This window comes from Sphaeramia orbicularis, chromosome 21 (genome assembly GCF_902148855.1).
Source record: "Sphaeramia orbicularis chromosome 21, fSphaOr1.1, whole genome shotgun sequence".
Lineage (NCBI taxonomy): Eukaryota > Metazoa > Chordata > Actinopteri > Kurtiformes > Apogonidae > Sphaeramia > Sphaeramia orbicularis.
In genome coordinates, this window is record NC_043977.1 from 16,389,879 (window position 1) to 16,406,818 (window position 16,940).

A 16,940-nucleotide genomic window follows, 5' to 3' on the forward strand; every position below is an offset into this window, starting at 1 on the left:
AAAGGCAATTACCACAGTTTCACAATGGAGGAAGAGCAGACAAAACAGGGATTGCAAGATAAAGATGAGAATGAAACTGAGAACGCTGTATGAGTTCAGTTTGGAGAGCTCGATCTTTTGTGGTTGAACACTAGAGCTCTGCGATACATGCTGAGCAAAATCATTCCGACGTCACTTTAACTGCTTTCTAAATGATGGGAGCGAGTACTGTAACTTTATATTGTCCCCTTTTCCATCACAGTTCGATGCCTGCTGTTAGACTCAAAAAGGAATGACGATAAAAAATAGTAATCAAGAGTCTATGCAAAATTAAAAGATAAGCAGCTACAAAATTACTTATTTTACAAGGAATAAAATGACACAAAATTGATCACTTTCCAAAATAAATTGTATTAAAAAATCACGCGACGGAATGCTTTTAGGACCCAAAACAGAGTTTATGTGAGGTGCTCTTTGGAAAAATGGATTCATAAAGTAGATGACAAACATGAAAAAAAAACTCCAAGGTACTTTCTTTAAGCATTAAAATGCCTTTATTCTCATGGAATGGTCATATATAGACCTTAAAAAACACTCCAACGTGTTTCGGCTTCAAGCCTTCAAACAAAACAGAAGTCTGGAAAACTCTAGGTCCTTCAACATGTCAGAAACAAGTTGAAGTGTTTTTTTTTTTAAGGTCTATATATGACTATGTCATGAGAATAAAGACATTTTAATGCTTAATGAGAATGTCTTGGAGTTTTCTTCCTGTTTGTCATCTACTAAAATTGTATTATTTGGCTTATAATCATAAAATTGGTAAATACCTTTATTTTTGTCTCTGGATTGACTCTGGATTTTTTTTGTACCTTTTTTTTTTTTTTTTTTTAATCAGAAGCACAATTAGGTAGTCTTGGATCCACAAATGGCTATCTTAGCAAATATAATAACATCACATACTAACTTTATACCCTCATTAGCCTCATGATCAAACACCCCCGTGTAGAATAAACGCGGTCATTTCAGCATCAAACTCCATTCCTGTCATTTAAAGCTGTGTGCAGTGATGAACTTTCTTCCACTGTCTTTGCTACTGAAATTAGTTTTTAAATAGATCATCTTCGCCTCAGCTGTAGCATTAGTTTTCCATCATGGGGCAAGGACCTCTGCTTCAAAATGAAGCCAATGCAGAAATCTCTTAAAGTTGTAATAATATCATTGATCACTAGGTGCCACTCCAAAAAAACCTGGATCCTTACGACTTACATTGGTCTTCTCTAAAAAATACTATGTCTGTAATCACCCCCCACCCCCCCTCTCTGGGGCTCATTTGTTTTATATGGTAGCTCTAATAAGTGCTCTGGTCCATCTTGAATTTTTTTCCTCTGTTAAAGAGATCTCAAGGTAAATAAAAGGCCATGTCAGGCTTTGACAGGTCTGTATAGCAGCTCTGTCTGGTCGAGTCTGACTTTGTGAATTTCTTATTTAATAAAAGCGTTTTCCTGACAGACAGCTCCACTGTAGTTGCGGTTAACAGGTTCCACTGACAAGACTGAAAGATGACTTTGTTACACAGTGCTAGATGGAGTTTACACTTTTGCTTAGGATTAGGTCACCCATGACATAATTGTAACTATGCTGACTGAAAATTTTGTGACTGAGTGTGTTTTGTTATTGTATGTGTCCGAATGTGAATGCAGCAACGTGCAGAACTATTGTCCAAGGCTAATTTCCAGTATGGGACAATAAAGTTTATCCTGATCCTAATGACCCCTTGTGTTCCTGAAGCCCCGCCATTTTGTACAAATATCTTTAAAATATCTTTAGCTCCAAAACAGAAAACACAGCGATTGCCAAAATGCAAGCAACTGGCTTAAAATTGCAGCGAATGCCGGGTTTCCACTCCGTAGTACCAGGTTGACTTGACTTGACTCGGCCTTTTTGCGTTTACATTATGTAAAAGAACGTGGAATCTGGTACCTGGTACTAGTTTTTTGGTATCCGCTTGGCTGAGGTTCCAAAACAGGTGAAGAGATACTAAAATGTGACGCATAAACACTGCAGACCACTGATTGGTCAGACAGTTGTTTCTGCGTCATTGTGTCATCAATGTGCGACCCCGCCATTAAAAAAAAAAAAAAACAGATTTGGAAGTTTACAGAAAATATACCAATAGATTAATCCACATGATGGCAGTTTGCAAAACTATACCGTGGTCTATTGAGGAGGTTCAGACATTTCTGTCCTTGATGGCTGATGAAAAAATTCAGTGTGAGCTTGACAGGGCAACAAGCAACGAGCGAGTTCATCAGCAACTCTCTGAGCAGACGTCATGGAAGTTACGCGCCACATCGCTATGACGTCCAGGTACTCTAAAGTTGGTAGTATCCTGTAATGGAAACAGTCTCCAGGAATAACATCTGGTACTACAGTTGAGTCGAGCTGGTTCTACGTAGTGGAAACACGGCATTAGAAACCAATGGGTGAGCTCACAGTTATTCCATCCAGTAATTATACACATCCATGTTTTTAACACCATGGGATCCTGGCAGAGTGACTCAGTACCAGTGGTCAGTGGTCACAGTGGTCCATATACTCACATCCTGATCATAACTCTAAAAACCTTAATGATACTTTTAGGTATTATTAGAGAGGTAGAAAGGCACTACATAGATACTACAGAGCTGAAATAACCATTAACAATGCAGTAGCAAAAATAAACTAGAGCCAAACTTTTGCTGCATGAAATGTTGATTGAAAAACACATTATAGACAGTAAAATTTTCTTTTTTTTTTGACTATCTTTAGTTAGTTAGTTTAGTGTATTTTCAGTCATATATGCATTTCAAAACAACAGAGGAAGAGAGAAATAATACTATCTTGTGTGAAATTTTCCATATTGCAAGTCATACTTTTGGCCAAATTTTGATATCTGCGTAACTTTCCTTTCCTAAAACTGCTGCTTCATTTTAAGCAGATATCGCAATTTGGCCAAAAATATCACTAAGCCAATTATGCTATGAGGCTAACAATATGGGACATTTTACATGCTGATGATATGATTAATGTTTTCTGGATCATCAGTGAAGTTAAATACCTTGTTGGAGTCCATACGTGTGCGAGGTGTGTATGCCAGAGGAGGAATGTTGAAGGAGTGTGGCACCAGGTACTCCTCTGCATCCATCAGGTCCTCCAGCTCCTCCTCATCCAGGAGACTCTGGAAGAACTTGCTGTCGTTGGGGCTGGGCAGCTTCATGCGATCGTCACCCTGAGAAAAGTTGGGTGTTGATGTAGTGTGTGTGAGACTGTTCAGTATTTATTAATAGTAATAATGCAATAACATAACAAATCAGTGGTTAATTGTGTCAAGCTGAAACTTAAATCAAGTTTGAGAAAAACCTTAAATATGAGAACAGGGAGATGAACACACAAGTAAAAAAGAAATGGATGCTGGTGAACATTATTATTACTGTGGAAAGATTTGTGTTATTATGTTGACTTTTGGTATTAATGCTGGCTTATGTTTACTATTTTTACTAACTTAATTAAGCCTAGAGCAGTCATTCTAAGGCGGGCGACACCATATTATCATACAGTACTGTGCTAAAGACTGAGGTCAGTATAAGGTTTGTTGGTTTCGTAGTCTTATAATAACCACCCAAATACATTTTTCATTCTCTGTATTAAGATCCAATCTGGATATATAAGAAGTATGTACAGCAGTAAAAACAAAAATTTCAGGAAAAAAAAAACACGCTTCTATTAACCAAAGCGGTCGTGTTTACTGTGACCTCCCTTTGCACTAAACATGTCTTGAACCCTTTTTTTTTCAGACAATATGAGATTTATTGCATTAATTTTCTGATGTTTACACCAGATTTCATTCAAAACATGTCAGATGTTTCTAATTGTTCGTGCTGCTTCTTGTCATGAAGTCAGAAATCACATTAACCTTCCTCTTGCGTTAGCTTTCTGATCTCTTATGTTAATGGGTCAGTTTTGACCCATGTCTTAAATCAGCTGTAAAATACACTAAAAAAAATTATCTACCATCCAATTTGTTTCTCATCTCTTGGTTACCTTGTTAGGCTTCCTTATCCATGAAAATATTGGTTTTAATATTTTTGGTGTGAGCCTCTGGGCCTTTTTTTTGTCAGTATACCTCTCGATGTGGACTCTGCAAGTCAACAACTCATGAACTGACCTCACATGTGTGGACATGCCCGTCTTTACTTGCTTTGTTTTTGTGCAAGTAAACTGGATAAAAAGGCAAAATGAGAATCCCCTACAGCTCACATGATTGTTAGAGGAGCTGGCTGGTGTGTTGGCTAATAGTGCACTTAGGATTTCGGTTTTGGCTCCAATTATTGCTTTGTAATTTTATTTTTATAACTGGATCGAAACCAACCCTAACAATACAAAGGTCATAATTTCAACCAGAGCATTTCATAATTTAGTGAGAAAAATGTTTTTGTATTATTTTGTTGACATAGAGGTTCCTGGCAAAGTCAAAAAGCCTTGATGCAAAACATAAATTTTATGTGGTTCATTTATAACTTTAAAACAGTGGTTTCCAACTTTTTTTGGCTTGTGACCCCATTTTAACATCACAAATTTCTGGTGACCCCAGACATTCAAAACAGACTTTTTTTTTTTGCTAAAATTAATTTCTTTTTGATCATGTAACAGTTTCCTATACTATGTTCCAAATAAATGTTAATTTTGGACAACATTTAGTTTATATAATGTATATAATTATGGAGGCAGAAAAGCCAGGTGTAGATTACTGCACAAAGTGAGAATTTTATTTTCCTTGGTCAGGATATGTATAGTCAGTCCAGCTTGGATTTACAAGGCTGACAATTAATATTGAACAAACAATAACTCAAACTATGAATTATGAAAGAGCTACAGCATCTGAAACTGACCACAATGAACATTCGAAAGATAAACAGTACCACAGTGCTTCAGTTTCAGCTTCACAGTTTGTCATGTCTTTTATGTATTGTGATTGTCTCTCTCAACTCTCCATATATTTTTATTAGTAAGTTGCTTTTTTTTTTTTTATCAATTCCTAGTAATTTCAGGTGACCTCATTTGAATTCCAGGTGACCCCATGTGAGATCCCGGTCCCAAAATTGAAAGACACAGCTTTAAAACCTAAAATGTGTCGGTACAGACCCTAACACGAGGGGAAGGTTAAATAGTCACTTTAAAATTTACAAATGATTTGTGTATCTTTTATGGCTGTTTACATATTTCCAGTATTTTCTTGCTGTATGTAAAGGAAAGAGAATGAGAAATAAATATGCATGCTCATTTCAGCCCTGCAAAAACAATAAATCCAAAGGCTGCCTTAGACTTTTGCACAGTACTGTATATAATAGCAGCAGAGTAGTGTAGTAATAACAGGAGCTGATTGTGTTACTAAGTGGTAAATAATTGTAATGAATGTTGTTGTAAAGAACATTATTCATCATAAGTCTTGTAAATACTATTAAAGTATAAGACAAATATATGATTAAATAAGGCAGGTTTTCAGGACACCCATTATTTATTTCAACCAATTTAAAGTATCTGGTATGTACTCTAACAACAGAATCATAGATAAATAAGTAACACAATTAATCCAACATCAACCACAATCATCAAAATGTACATACCTGAATAACTAAGTATCTCTGAGGATCACGAGCCATGCGAGTAAACTCTGCAGCCAGTTCCTTGAACTTGGGCCGACTGTCTGCATCAATCATCCAACCTGGAAAACATGTTGAAGTTAGTCCTTGGCCTTTATAATGTTTTAATGTTTTAACTCAGACACTAATACCCACATTTTTCAACTGGGCCAGTCGATACTTGACAAACTTTTGCATCTGATTGTACATTTTAGCCTTTTTTGGTCCTTCTGAACAACCCCAATTGTTTTTTGTTTTTTTTTTAAATATCACTTTACATGTTTGAGTTTCAATTTTGTATCATATTTGATACATCAGGTCTCAATGCTCAAATATTATTATTTTTGAACAAACAAAAACATATTATAACACAAACATGTCTAACAAATTGGTAATTCCTTTTCAAAATTGACAAAATTCTGCCTCCTTCCTCATTAATGACAATCTTGTAGTGTCAGTGGAAAGGCCTCTGGTGAATAAATTCCTCCCCCCTGGTGGATTAACTGTGTATTGCATGTATCTAATTGTATACATCAGGATTTTTAAGACAAAAAATATCACACTGATCATGTAGAGGGCTTCAAAATTCATGTATCAAATATGATACGTTTGGCGTTATAGGGTTAAAATGTAAAAAAAAAAAAAAAAAAAGAAGAAGAAAATGATCCAAATGTTTCCCTTACTTGATTTGGAGCAATTAATATACAATGATACATTTGGCATTATAGGGTTAATTATTTTATTTTATTTACCTTTATTTAACTTGGAAAACCTCATGGACATTAAAAATCTCTTTTCCAAGATTGTCCTGGCCAAGAAGGGCAGCAGTACATTAAATAGTTACAGACACAAACTTTCATACATAAAAACAAAAACAAGTATTCAATACGTAAAAAAGCACAAAATCAAGTTAATAACGACAACAAGCAATCCAACTTTTTTTCATAAGCAAAATCACCATCTATACCTGTCAGGATCAGTTTATTTTCTGAACCTTTGAGAACTTAACACCACCTGAGAAAGGGATCTCAAGTGTATAACATACATGAAGCAATGTATTTCTTCACAGTTCAACATAAAGGGATTGTGCCTGTTTTGCACCATTTGCATATGCATAGTAATGAGATTTTGATAGGAACCCCTTAAGCACTCAACAACATATGTTTGTTTGAAATCATGCTCATGTGGCTTCAGTGAGGCTGTCATTCAATTTAAAATGTTTGTGAAAGTGCGTCAACTCCTTACTTGTATCCCATAATTCAAATACATATTCACATGGTAGATACTGTCCATCTATGTTTATCACTGTTTTTCCATAAATGAGCAACAGTAATAATAATAACAGTACATGTCCTGTTATTCTTGATTAAGATCAGCAGGCTTCTCTGTATTGTACTTACTTATTCCAGTTTGAAGATAAATACTGTTTTATCACTAGAATGGCCATATGGAGTAATGTGCTCTTCTGCCAGTTTTTCTGTGAACACATGGGTGTGATGCCAAAGCAATCACATGATCTGGCCATGAGTAAATCCCGTCTAGGTGTCCAGGGAAATAACAGATAGAGATTGAAACACACAGACATAGCTTTACACAGATACACGTGCTGCTACATGGGGTTTCATATGTGATTACACAGGTACTTACAAGCACAGACCTCCACTGAGCCACAGTGGTGGAACAAGCAAAGGGAAAACTGGATCAGATCTATGTACATTGGCCCTAAAGATTAAAGGGGTCCTCCTTGACTGATTCCCACTTGTTTCAAAATGTTTCATGACAACTGTTCTGGTAGTGTTTGTGTAAAAATGATCCTTTTTGATTTAAAGGCTCAATATATGACACTGTGCCTTATGACATACAGTGGAGAGAACTTAATATCCCCCATTCACACATCTGGTGGCCAGAAAAGATGGGGAAGTTCCTGAGCTTTTTGGTTAAGGGACCATAGATGATGCTATTTCCATAGAATGTCAAGCAAATTTTAGGCAAACGTTTAACCCTGTAAAACCTGAACCATTAAATCACTGACAGAAAATTCCAGTTCTTTGAAACTGGAGCCTTTATTGGTCCTTCTGAACAAGCAAAAAATGTTTTTCCAAATATCAATTTCCATGTATGAGTTATAATTTTGTATCATACTTGATACATTGGGTCTCAATGCTCAAATAGTATTATTTCTGAACAAAAAAAACCCATAATAATACACAAACATGCCTAACAAATTGGTAATTCCTTTTCAAAATTGGCAAAGTTCTGCCTCCTTCCTCATTTTTTTTTTTTTTTTTAGATTAGATTGATTAGATTGGTTAACTTTAGACATGAGGACTGATGAGCCAATCAGACGCAGAGTAGAGCGGGTCATGCCGAGGAATACATTGCTAACTTAGTGCTAGAGTCAGGGCTCTACTTAGCGCTGGCCACCTCTGGAACCTGATTGGCCACCTCACGTGACAGTGTCACCCCAGGTGATTGACAGGTTACTGCACGTCTCGTTGAAAGATGCGAGATTATTGGAAATGCGAACAAGAAAGGCAGAATAAACGTCTTTCAAATGAGTGACACATATTGAGAGAACCTACTTTGATAGAATACATAATTCTGAGGTAAGTTTTAAGGTGGTTTCAGAATGAGTCACTGTTTTAAACTACTGACCATATGACCGCACATTTAGAGAAGAGATGTTGTCGCCAATAGTTAAACTGTGTGAGTAGGCTAATGTTATGAAGAGTTAACGTCATCCTATGTTTGCCTCATGTTGAATACACTTACATTCATGCAGCTGCTTGTGTGACCAGTAAAACCTACAAACTCCTCCTGAGCAAGTCAGAATAATTTTATAATAGTGAGCAAATATTACTGATGGAGTTTTGGGTAAACTAAATAGTGTATTCGTTGTCTGGAATACTTAAAAAAAAGGGGACAAGAGGGCAAAAATGGAGAGTATACCCACTTCTCTAGGGACCACTACACCACTACACATGAATATCTCTATATTACAGATACTGGACAAGAACACATTTCGTTTCTCATAGTATCACCTACACTTAACATGAAAAAATACATTTTCACCTCATGTGTGCAGTGAATTGTGTGTGTTAGGTTACATGTATTCAGAAAAAAGTCATAAAACAGGTAGGTGACAGTGACCTCTCCCTGCTGTGTGCATGGGCTTGCCAGGTTGGCGCAGGTTCAGGGATGCAGTGACAGCCAAGGTGACAGTTAGGGCCAGAAGCTGAGGCTCGGAGCGTAGAGGACAAGGCTAAGGTGGCACTGGCACTGAGTCTTTGTCCTGGCAGCAGTGACCAGAGGGTTACGACGCCAGCTGTGACTCCAGCGGCTGACAGCACGACAGCGTTGACCAATCACCCGAGCCAAAACTGCTGGTGTTCGTTGTAATCTGAGGCCATATCTACTGTTACTTTTTAAAGGCTTCGCAATATTGTAATACTTCAAGTCGTGTTCCTGAGTTGTTTTACAACTGGAGTATTATGACTTTAAAAACATCACCCTTTGACACCACCTATACCCTCTTGTACAGCAGCGGTTGTTGGCTCCGTTTAAAACCACTCAATAAAAGCATAATTGCCTACATCAACTGAAAAAGAATCAGCCCTTTCTTCACCCTTAAAATTAGTTGTTTTTTTCAACTGAGCAAAAAAGAGACGAGAGTGAAACCAAAAAAATTCAACAACCTGTGTATAATCTCATGAAAAACCTCTGCAGTGAATTGCTGTTAATAGCTGGAAATGTTCAGTATTTGGTGTTTTAGTAGTTTGTGTTGTTGCATTTGATAATATTAGAGTTCTACTTAGTTCTTTACATTGTTATACTTACATTTAACCATCACCATATAGACGTCAATGGTGCAGATCGGAGGCTGTGGAAGACGTTCCCCTTTCTCCAGCAGATCTGGAATATCTCTAGTGGAAATCCCGTCGTATGGTTTCCCTCCAAAGGTCATCAGCTCCCAGATGGTTACACCTAAAAACAAGAGGAAATGTGAGATGAGCATGTGAAGTACCTGAGAAGACAAGGAAAAATAAGAGTAAAGAAAAAAAAATTAAGAAAAAATAAAGACCAGCAGAATTGAGATTAAAGGGTTTAAGGCAGGGTTGTCAAACATGCGGCCAGGGGGCCAAAACCGGCCTGCCAAAGGGTCCAATCCGGCCCCCAGGATGAATTAGTGAAATACAAAAATTACACTGAAGATTTTAACAATCAAGGATGTCAAAATAAATTTAGTTCAATTCCATCTAAAGTGGGTCAGACCAGTAAAATACTATCATAGTAAAGTATAAAAACCAAAAACCACATATTTTTCTCTTTGTTTTAGTGTAAAAAAAGTAAAATTACACAAAAATATCAACATTTACAGACTAGCCTTTTACAAAAAATGTGAAAAACCTGAACAAATATGAACCTGAAATGTCTTAAGAGATTAAAGAGTAATTTTATCAATATTCTGTCTGTTATAAAATGTTTTGTGCATTTGTAGATCCACTGTGATCTGTACATTATAATGAACATGTAAAAATGAGAAGCTGAGGCCAAATAATGGAATAAATTGTTAAAATTGCACTTTTTTTCTTAATAAATTTCATTTTGGTCATGGTTCATGTTTTTCCACATTTTTTTAAAAAGACAGTTTGTAGATGTAGAAATTTTGATAATATAATCTTACTTTTTTCACTCTAAAACATAGAAATTAGACATACAAATTTTGGAATTGATATTATTTATGTATTATTATGTTATTATTTTAATGATCCGGCCCACTGCAAGTCATATTGGGCTTTATGTGGCCCCTGAACTAACATGAGTTTGACAACCCTGGTTTAAGGTATAAATAACCATCAGGCATATTGGGGTGTAAAGATTAAAGAGTTGAACAGAGAAAAAAAAAACAAAAAAAAAAAAAACAGGAAGAAAGAAAAATGTGAAGTGATAGAAAATGAAAGGAGTGAAGAAGTCAGAGGAAAAGACCACAGGAGATCAGGGGAGGCAGGGAGAAGAGACGAAGAGAGAACATAAGGAGACGACGAGATAAAGCAACATAACAAAGGGATCAGAAAAGAGGACAAGATAAGAGAGGATGAGTCAAGAGAGGACAGAAGGAAAGTGGAGAAGAGGAACTAATCAGTCTTGAAAGTCATCAGTCAATCTGAACTTGCGGCAACTCTTAAGCCTTAATCGTGTTAGCAATAATGAGCTAATGAGTGGCAAGCAATGTAAATTAAAACGAAGAGGTGGAAGTATAGTAGCCCCCAGTTTTTAAGAACAAGACCACTGGGCCTATAGATACAAAGAAATATAGTAATAGATTCAATCAAACATACAGGATTCTCTTTGATATAACTAATCTGACCTAAGACTAAGGACTTGTGTAGTTCTAAACCTCGCTGACGTGCCGATGGCGAACACTCGTACTTATATAATAATGTCAGTAAAAGGTTGGCATTTCGTAGTGATTATGACTGCTACATTTTAAAGCAGTTCAAGAAGTGGTGAAAATCATTAGTTTTATCTCCTGTGTACACCTGCCGTCACTCTATAAATTGCCTGCATATCTGGGCGGTAATCAGCAGAACACAAAGCTGCTATGACTGTCGGAAAATCATTCATTCTTCTGTTCTTAACTATTTCAGTTTGTTGTTTTTAAATGACTTTTCCGATGTATGCAGCTGTACCATAATGATGATGCAGCTATTTTCGCATATTTACATTCTGTGGACTGAAGGGCAGCTGAAATATAGGCTTAATTATAGTGGAAGTGGCTCTGCACTGTTCCAGGTATGAGTGTGTATGTGCATTACAGTGAAGATCTGGGGTGCCCATAGTGGGGGGTTAACATGACAAATTCATAGGGCCCAGCATTTGGGGCGGGGGGGGCATAGTGCAGTGGAGGGGGTCCAGTGGATACAGGCTAGAAGTTGTGATATCTATAAGAGAGGCAAAGAAATCGGGAGATGGACGTTGAAATATGTTAAGTTTCAGTTTCGTTTCACGCTAGCGTAAGTGACGGTATGCCCCCCACCCACCCCTGACAGATCAACAAGATACTGAATTTTATGAAGGGTCCACAACGTCTACCTTTTATGTCAATGTTTACCACAATTGGTAGTGGTTGCCCTGGTGCAGATAACAGGCAACCACAACAGCGGTGAGGCTGTTGAACTCAGGCACTGCTCCGTAGCCTCTCACATAAGGGACGGTTACACAAATACCTAACTGCACCTTATTGCACTGCCTCTTTGCACTTCACTCTGCTGTTGCACTGTACTTCAGCGTCTACTGTGTATAGGCTAGGTTAGGTTGTAAATATGTGCTATTCTTTTATGTAGGTATTTTAAAGTTTAATTTTAGACGTATATTTTACTGATTTTAAATTAGCCTTAGTTTTAGTCGTTTTTAATGTATTCATTTATTTATTATTTATTTTATTCAGATGGCAAATACGGGTCCTCAGAAACCAGTTTCGTTCTATTCCTTGTGATGGAATGACAAATAAACTCCTTTGAATCCTCTGAACAGATGTATCATTTTTCAGCAATATTAGTCATTTTTCCATTGACCCTCAAATTATGCGAATGTAACTTGTGCATAAAAATGTACCTAATGGAAAAATGACAATTTCGCCAAAACTCTCGTTCTTCGGTGACAAATTTTTGCGCTGGCAAGAGGTGGTTTTTCAGGCGTAGTGCAATTGGTACATCACGCAAACTGCAATGCAAAGACCTTTCTCCACAATTAGAGTCACATGAATTAAAAAAAAAGGATGTTGATGGACCATATATGTGGACACATCAGGAAACTTAATCATTTTTAAATTTAGTATAGGATAGAGGGGTAATATATATTAATAATGAATATATCTTTAAATCAACACAATATTTACGTTCTCCCCCATGTTCATGGAATGACTTCTCATGTCATCTCGCGATAATAAACAAATAATCGCATTTGTGACTTAATGGAAAAACCAGGTACTTGGTACAAAACCAGATTTGGAAGACCCTCCATCTTCTCTAAGGTCTCCGATTTGGGAGCATTTCGGAGTCCCTGTCACTTACAGTATGTTAAAAGAGAGAGACAAGTCGATAAAACAAGAGCGACGTGCCAGGATTGTTTCGTGAAGATCGGTTATATTTCTAGTAACACGTCAAATTTCATAATGCATTTAAAACGACACCACCCAACTGTTAATATTATTGCTACAAAGAGAACAACTCTAACATAATTTTCTGTCAATAAAGTTTTTTTTTTAATAAAATCGGTCTAATTCACTGTACCAAAAATGTATCGTAAATGTACTGAACCAATGACCCCTGTCCCGAAAACGTACCAAACCAACATTTTTATGTACCGTTACACCCCTAATGGACAAATATATGAAAATCTACATCTTAGAGGTGAAGACAACTCAGCTTCCACTTCCTGTTTGGAAACTTTCTTGAGCCTTGAGCCTTTGCATCTTTATGATGAAGTGAGTGAAACATTTCAGCTGACTCTACATAGTGACATTTCTTTTTAAAAACCATCACTGTCAACATCTGTCCTTCAATCAAAATATGTCGGACCTCATTCATTTTCTGACGTGTCTTACTCAAGCTGTTTTACTGCTCTCTTCAGAACCGCCAAAACTCATATTGGGACAGAGATTTACCTCAAACCGCCACCTCGATCGGTTATTATTTTGTCAGTTTGCATCATAAATAATGAATTAAAACACCACGGTAACACAACAACAAAGGCGAGGAGGTTCAAGAGGCTTCACAGCTTCAGTTGGCCACGAAAAAAGACAGTATGACGACAAGGAAAAAGCACTGAGAATCTTGTAAATGTAGCACACACTTGAGCTGATATTGATTTTTAAGTTGGCCTTTTTCAGGTGATAAAACCAGTGCAAAAACTCTGACTAACCCTTCCAGAGCCTCATATGGTTCTGAATAAGTGTGTTGTGATTCTCTGTTGGACGTCCTTCAGCTACTCCTGCCTCACATCCACACATATTCTAACACTGATCACCTCCATCTAAGCCTCTGTCTGGCTTAGTCATAATTTTCAGAATCATGCAGTGGGTGGGATTAGACTCACAACGGGGGTAAAGTTACTTTTTAATGGTTTTGTCATGCCCTAAAGTAAAATCTGAAACTTACCGTAACTCCAAACATCGCTCTGGTGTGTAAATTTCCTGTAATGGATACACTCCAGGGCCATCCATTTGATGGGCATCTGCCAAGAAGAACGTGTAGATGATCCACCATTAATCCAAGAAGACTTGGAAGAGAGGTATAACTCAGTCAAAGAGAACACACACACATATATACACACAAATAAATAGAAATGGGTGCTTCTATGAAACTGGTCCCTAAAAACAGGACAGAGGGGCTAAAAATTCAAACCAGATGAAGACTAATGTTATGAAGCAACTTTGGAAGCACTTTGGGTCTATTTAAAAATGAATATTTACTGAGTTAAAAAGAAACTATTTTTCAGATGAAACACATTTTTATATATTTTTTATATTACTTTTTGTACAAAAATCTGCGAGTAACATGGTAAAAAGGACATGTAAATTACATGCTACTATTTTTTCGAATATCTATTTTTTCTCTCACATGTACATTTTGAGAATCGAACTAATTATGCAAGGCAGAGTGTTTCACAAAAATGTCCGCTGTTGCAAAATCACTCGCGATTTATTTGTGTTTAAATGGGCAGGTTCTGCATGTAACACAAGTGGACACGATGGGTTACACACAAAACCTGGAATGAGACTGAGATTCATGAAAAACCTGCATGTCTGGATTAGAAAAACCACTAGGATCGACACATTTAACACAGTGTCTTTATTTATAGTGGCATATAAAACCATTTCAAGCCATGTTTTCCAGATCAAATGCACTGACACCTAGGTAGCTCTTCTGGTCCAAATTTTGGTCATATTTTTGGCCCTAATATTTTACTAAAAATTCATTAATTTTGGGATGGCTCAGAGCAAGAGTATAATTTTTTTTGCATTTATTTGAGGTCATCATTAGGTTCAACCTGGGGGAAATATGTCTAAATTTGTCTTTTATTAGTGAGTCTAAAAAAGCGGGCAAAGTGGCAGGTACCAAAATGAACCCACTTTCATAGGAGCACCCAAATAGGTACACAGATGAAAACGCACAAATACAGATGAAAGCTTCAGCTGGAGCGAGGTGGGGCAAATGGCACCGCAGTCTGGGAAGCAGCTTAACACTGTGATTAGATTTGAAGGCCAATTCTATTGATTACAGTGATGGAGGATGAGGGAGGGATATGTCGAAGGGTCAAGTGCGTCTGTCTTTGAGTTTGCTGAGGGGATAATACCAGATTGCTCAGTACTGACACAAGTCATGATGGATACACTGGAAAAGGCTTTTCAAAAAGAAAAAAAAAAAAAAAGAACCACAGACAGCGATTGAAAACAAATACAAAGAGGCAAAGGATGAACAAAGATTAGACGAGGCCAGAGAGCCCCAAGGACATATTTGTTTACTTCATTTATATTGTTTTGAGAGCTCCATTCCCCAAAAGTAAATAAAACGGTCCAGTAGAGCAGAGGAGTATCTCACTGACTCCACTAAAACTCTCTTTGTGATGGGCTAAGTTCCTCCCACAGGGTATAAAATCCAAATGAATGGTAATGTCCACTGTTGTCTTTTATAGCACACTAATGTAGTCAACAATAATAATTCAATAATATTGTAATGTCAGTGAGCCAAACAGCGGATGTTTAAAGCCGATAAGAAGGTCGTTCAGTGAAAGTATAAGTGATCACACAAAACATTTTGAGTTTAGTGTAACAGTAGTCATAATCCTAGAACCATGGGCCTCATTTACCAACTGTTTAAGAGAGGAAAGGCCGTCTTAACACCTCCTGAAAGAGTTCACAAAGATATTGACATTCAGTCATTTTCCGATCTTAAATATTATTTATTATTATTTTACAAAGTATTATGCTCTTCTAAACTAACCCCTATAGACCCAAACAACCACTGGTGACCAAATTCATCTACTGATTTAAACTATTTAATACCTGCTGATCCACTAATCCTATCAATTCGTGTAAATAATTGGTGTAAAATGCAGTTTGTTGTGTTTTCATGGTCATCAGATATGACTAGAGCTGCAACAAGGACTCAAGTAATTTGAGTATAAAAAGAATCCTCACATTTTTTTTTGCTTTGAGTATTCATTTAATTATTAATTTCGTTAAACGGTTAAAATTTACTCAGGGGGTCAAATGAGTGGCCAATTTTGTCAAAAAAAAAAAGTTGTAAGAAATGTATAGAACTGTGTTGAAATAATGCTAATACATTTGTGCACAGACTACTGATATTATTTGACAGTGGAAGCTATATTTTCAGAAATACTGGATTTTGAATAGTACGTGTATGTGAAAACTTTTGCTGGTGGACGGACGTGACATTACCCATGATGCTCTGGTCAGTACCAGTACTTTATTAGTAATAAACTTATAAACTTACTATTGCTAATTATCCTCTTATTCATAAACGTTAGTATTGTGGATCTAAAATAATAGCAGCTGACACAAAAACACAAAACGTGGCAGTGGACAGATGTGACATGGTTGTTACAGATCCCATCATACTGATGCTCGGCAGCCATGTCACCGTTTCCACAAATGATCCCTGTGCAAAAACTCGTATCAGAATTATTTATTGTATAGTTTATCATCATACTAAAGAGTAAATAACAATATAGAATTGTTATTTCTTTATAAAAATGCTTATTATTAGAAAATTACTGATTTAAAAAGTGACGTGTGACATTCTGAACGTATGTATTTGCGTAACATAAGCAGGATGGATCAGCACCACACTCCATATTACAACCTGTAAAAATAAAACATGTGATATGTAGGATAGAATCTTGTAAGAAAAATTGGGGAATCTAAAAGAATAGAATATTTGTTTTTCAGGTAAATTCAGTTCAAGTATAACTTGGCCATTTGTGACATGAAAATATAGCATTAGCACTGCGATGAAATCGGACATTTTTGACCTGGAAACATAGTTCATATGACCATCAACATGTTGCAACAGAACTGAAATCCTGTAAATTTGCATAACTTGCATTTACCAACACAAAGTTCCTTTGTGGATTCACTTACATTGATTTCTTATGCACAAAGACATAAATAAGACCTCTAAGCAAATTTTAGCCGTTAAGTAGTCACTTGTGTTCTGTCCCATCCCAGTCTGAACGTAGCCTAATAGTGCAGAGTGAGGA

At 36.7% G+C, this 16,940-nt stretch overlaps 1 protein-coding gene across 1 annotated transcript in view; it reads right to left on the reverse strand.

Moving 5' to 3' along the window:
* erbb4b (erb-b2 receptor tyrosine kinase 4b) overlaps nt 1-16,940 on the reverse strand; it is an 885,828-nt gene that overhangs the window by 15,500 nt on the left and 853,388 nt on the right. The window contains exons 22-25 of the mRNA XM_030124408.1: nt 13,817-13,892; nt 9,495-9,641; nt 5,643-5,740; nt 3,077-3,247 (exon numbers count right to left, since the gene is read on the reverse strand). Coding sequence (XP_029980268.1) covers nt 3,077-3,247; nt 5,643-5,740; nt 9,495-9,641; nt 13,817-13,892 — 492 coding nt within the window. The remainder of the gene's footprint in view (nt 1-3,076; nt 3,248-5,642; nt 5,741-9,494; nt 9,642-13,816; nt 13,893-16,940) is intronic.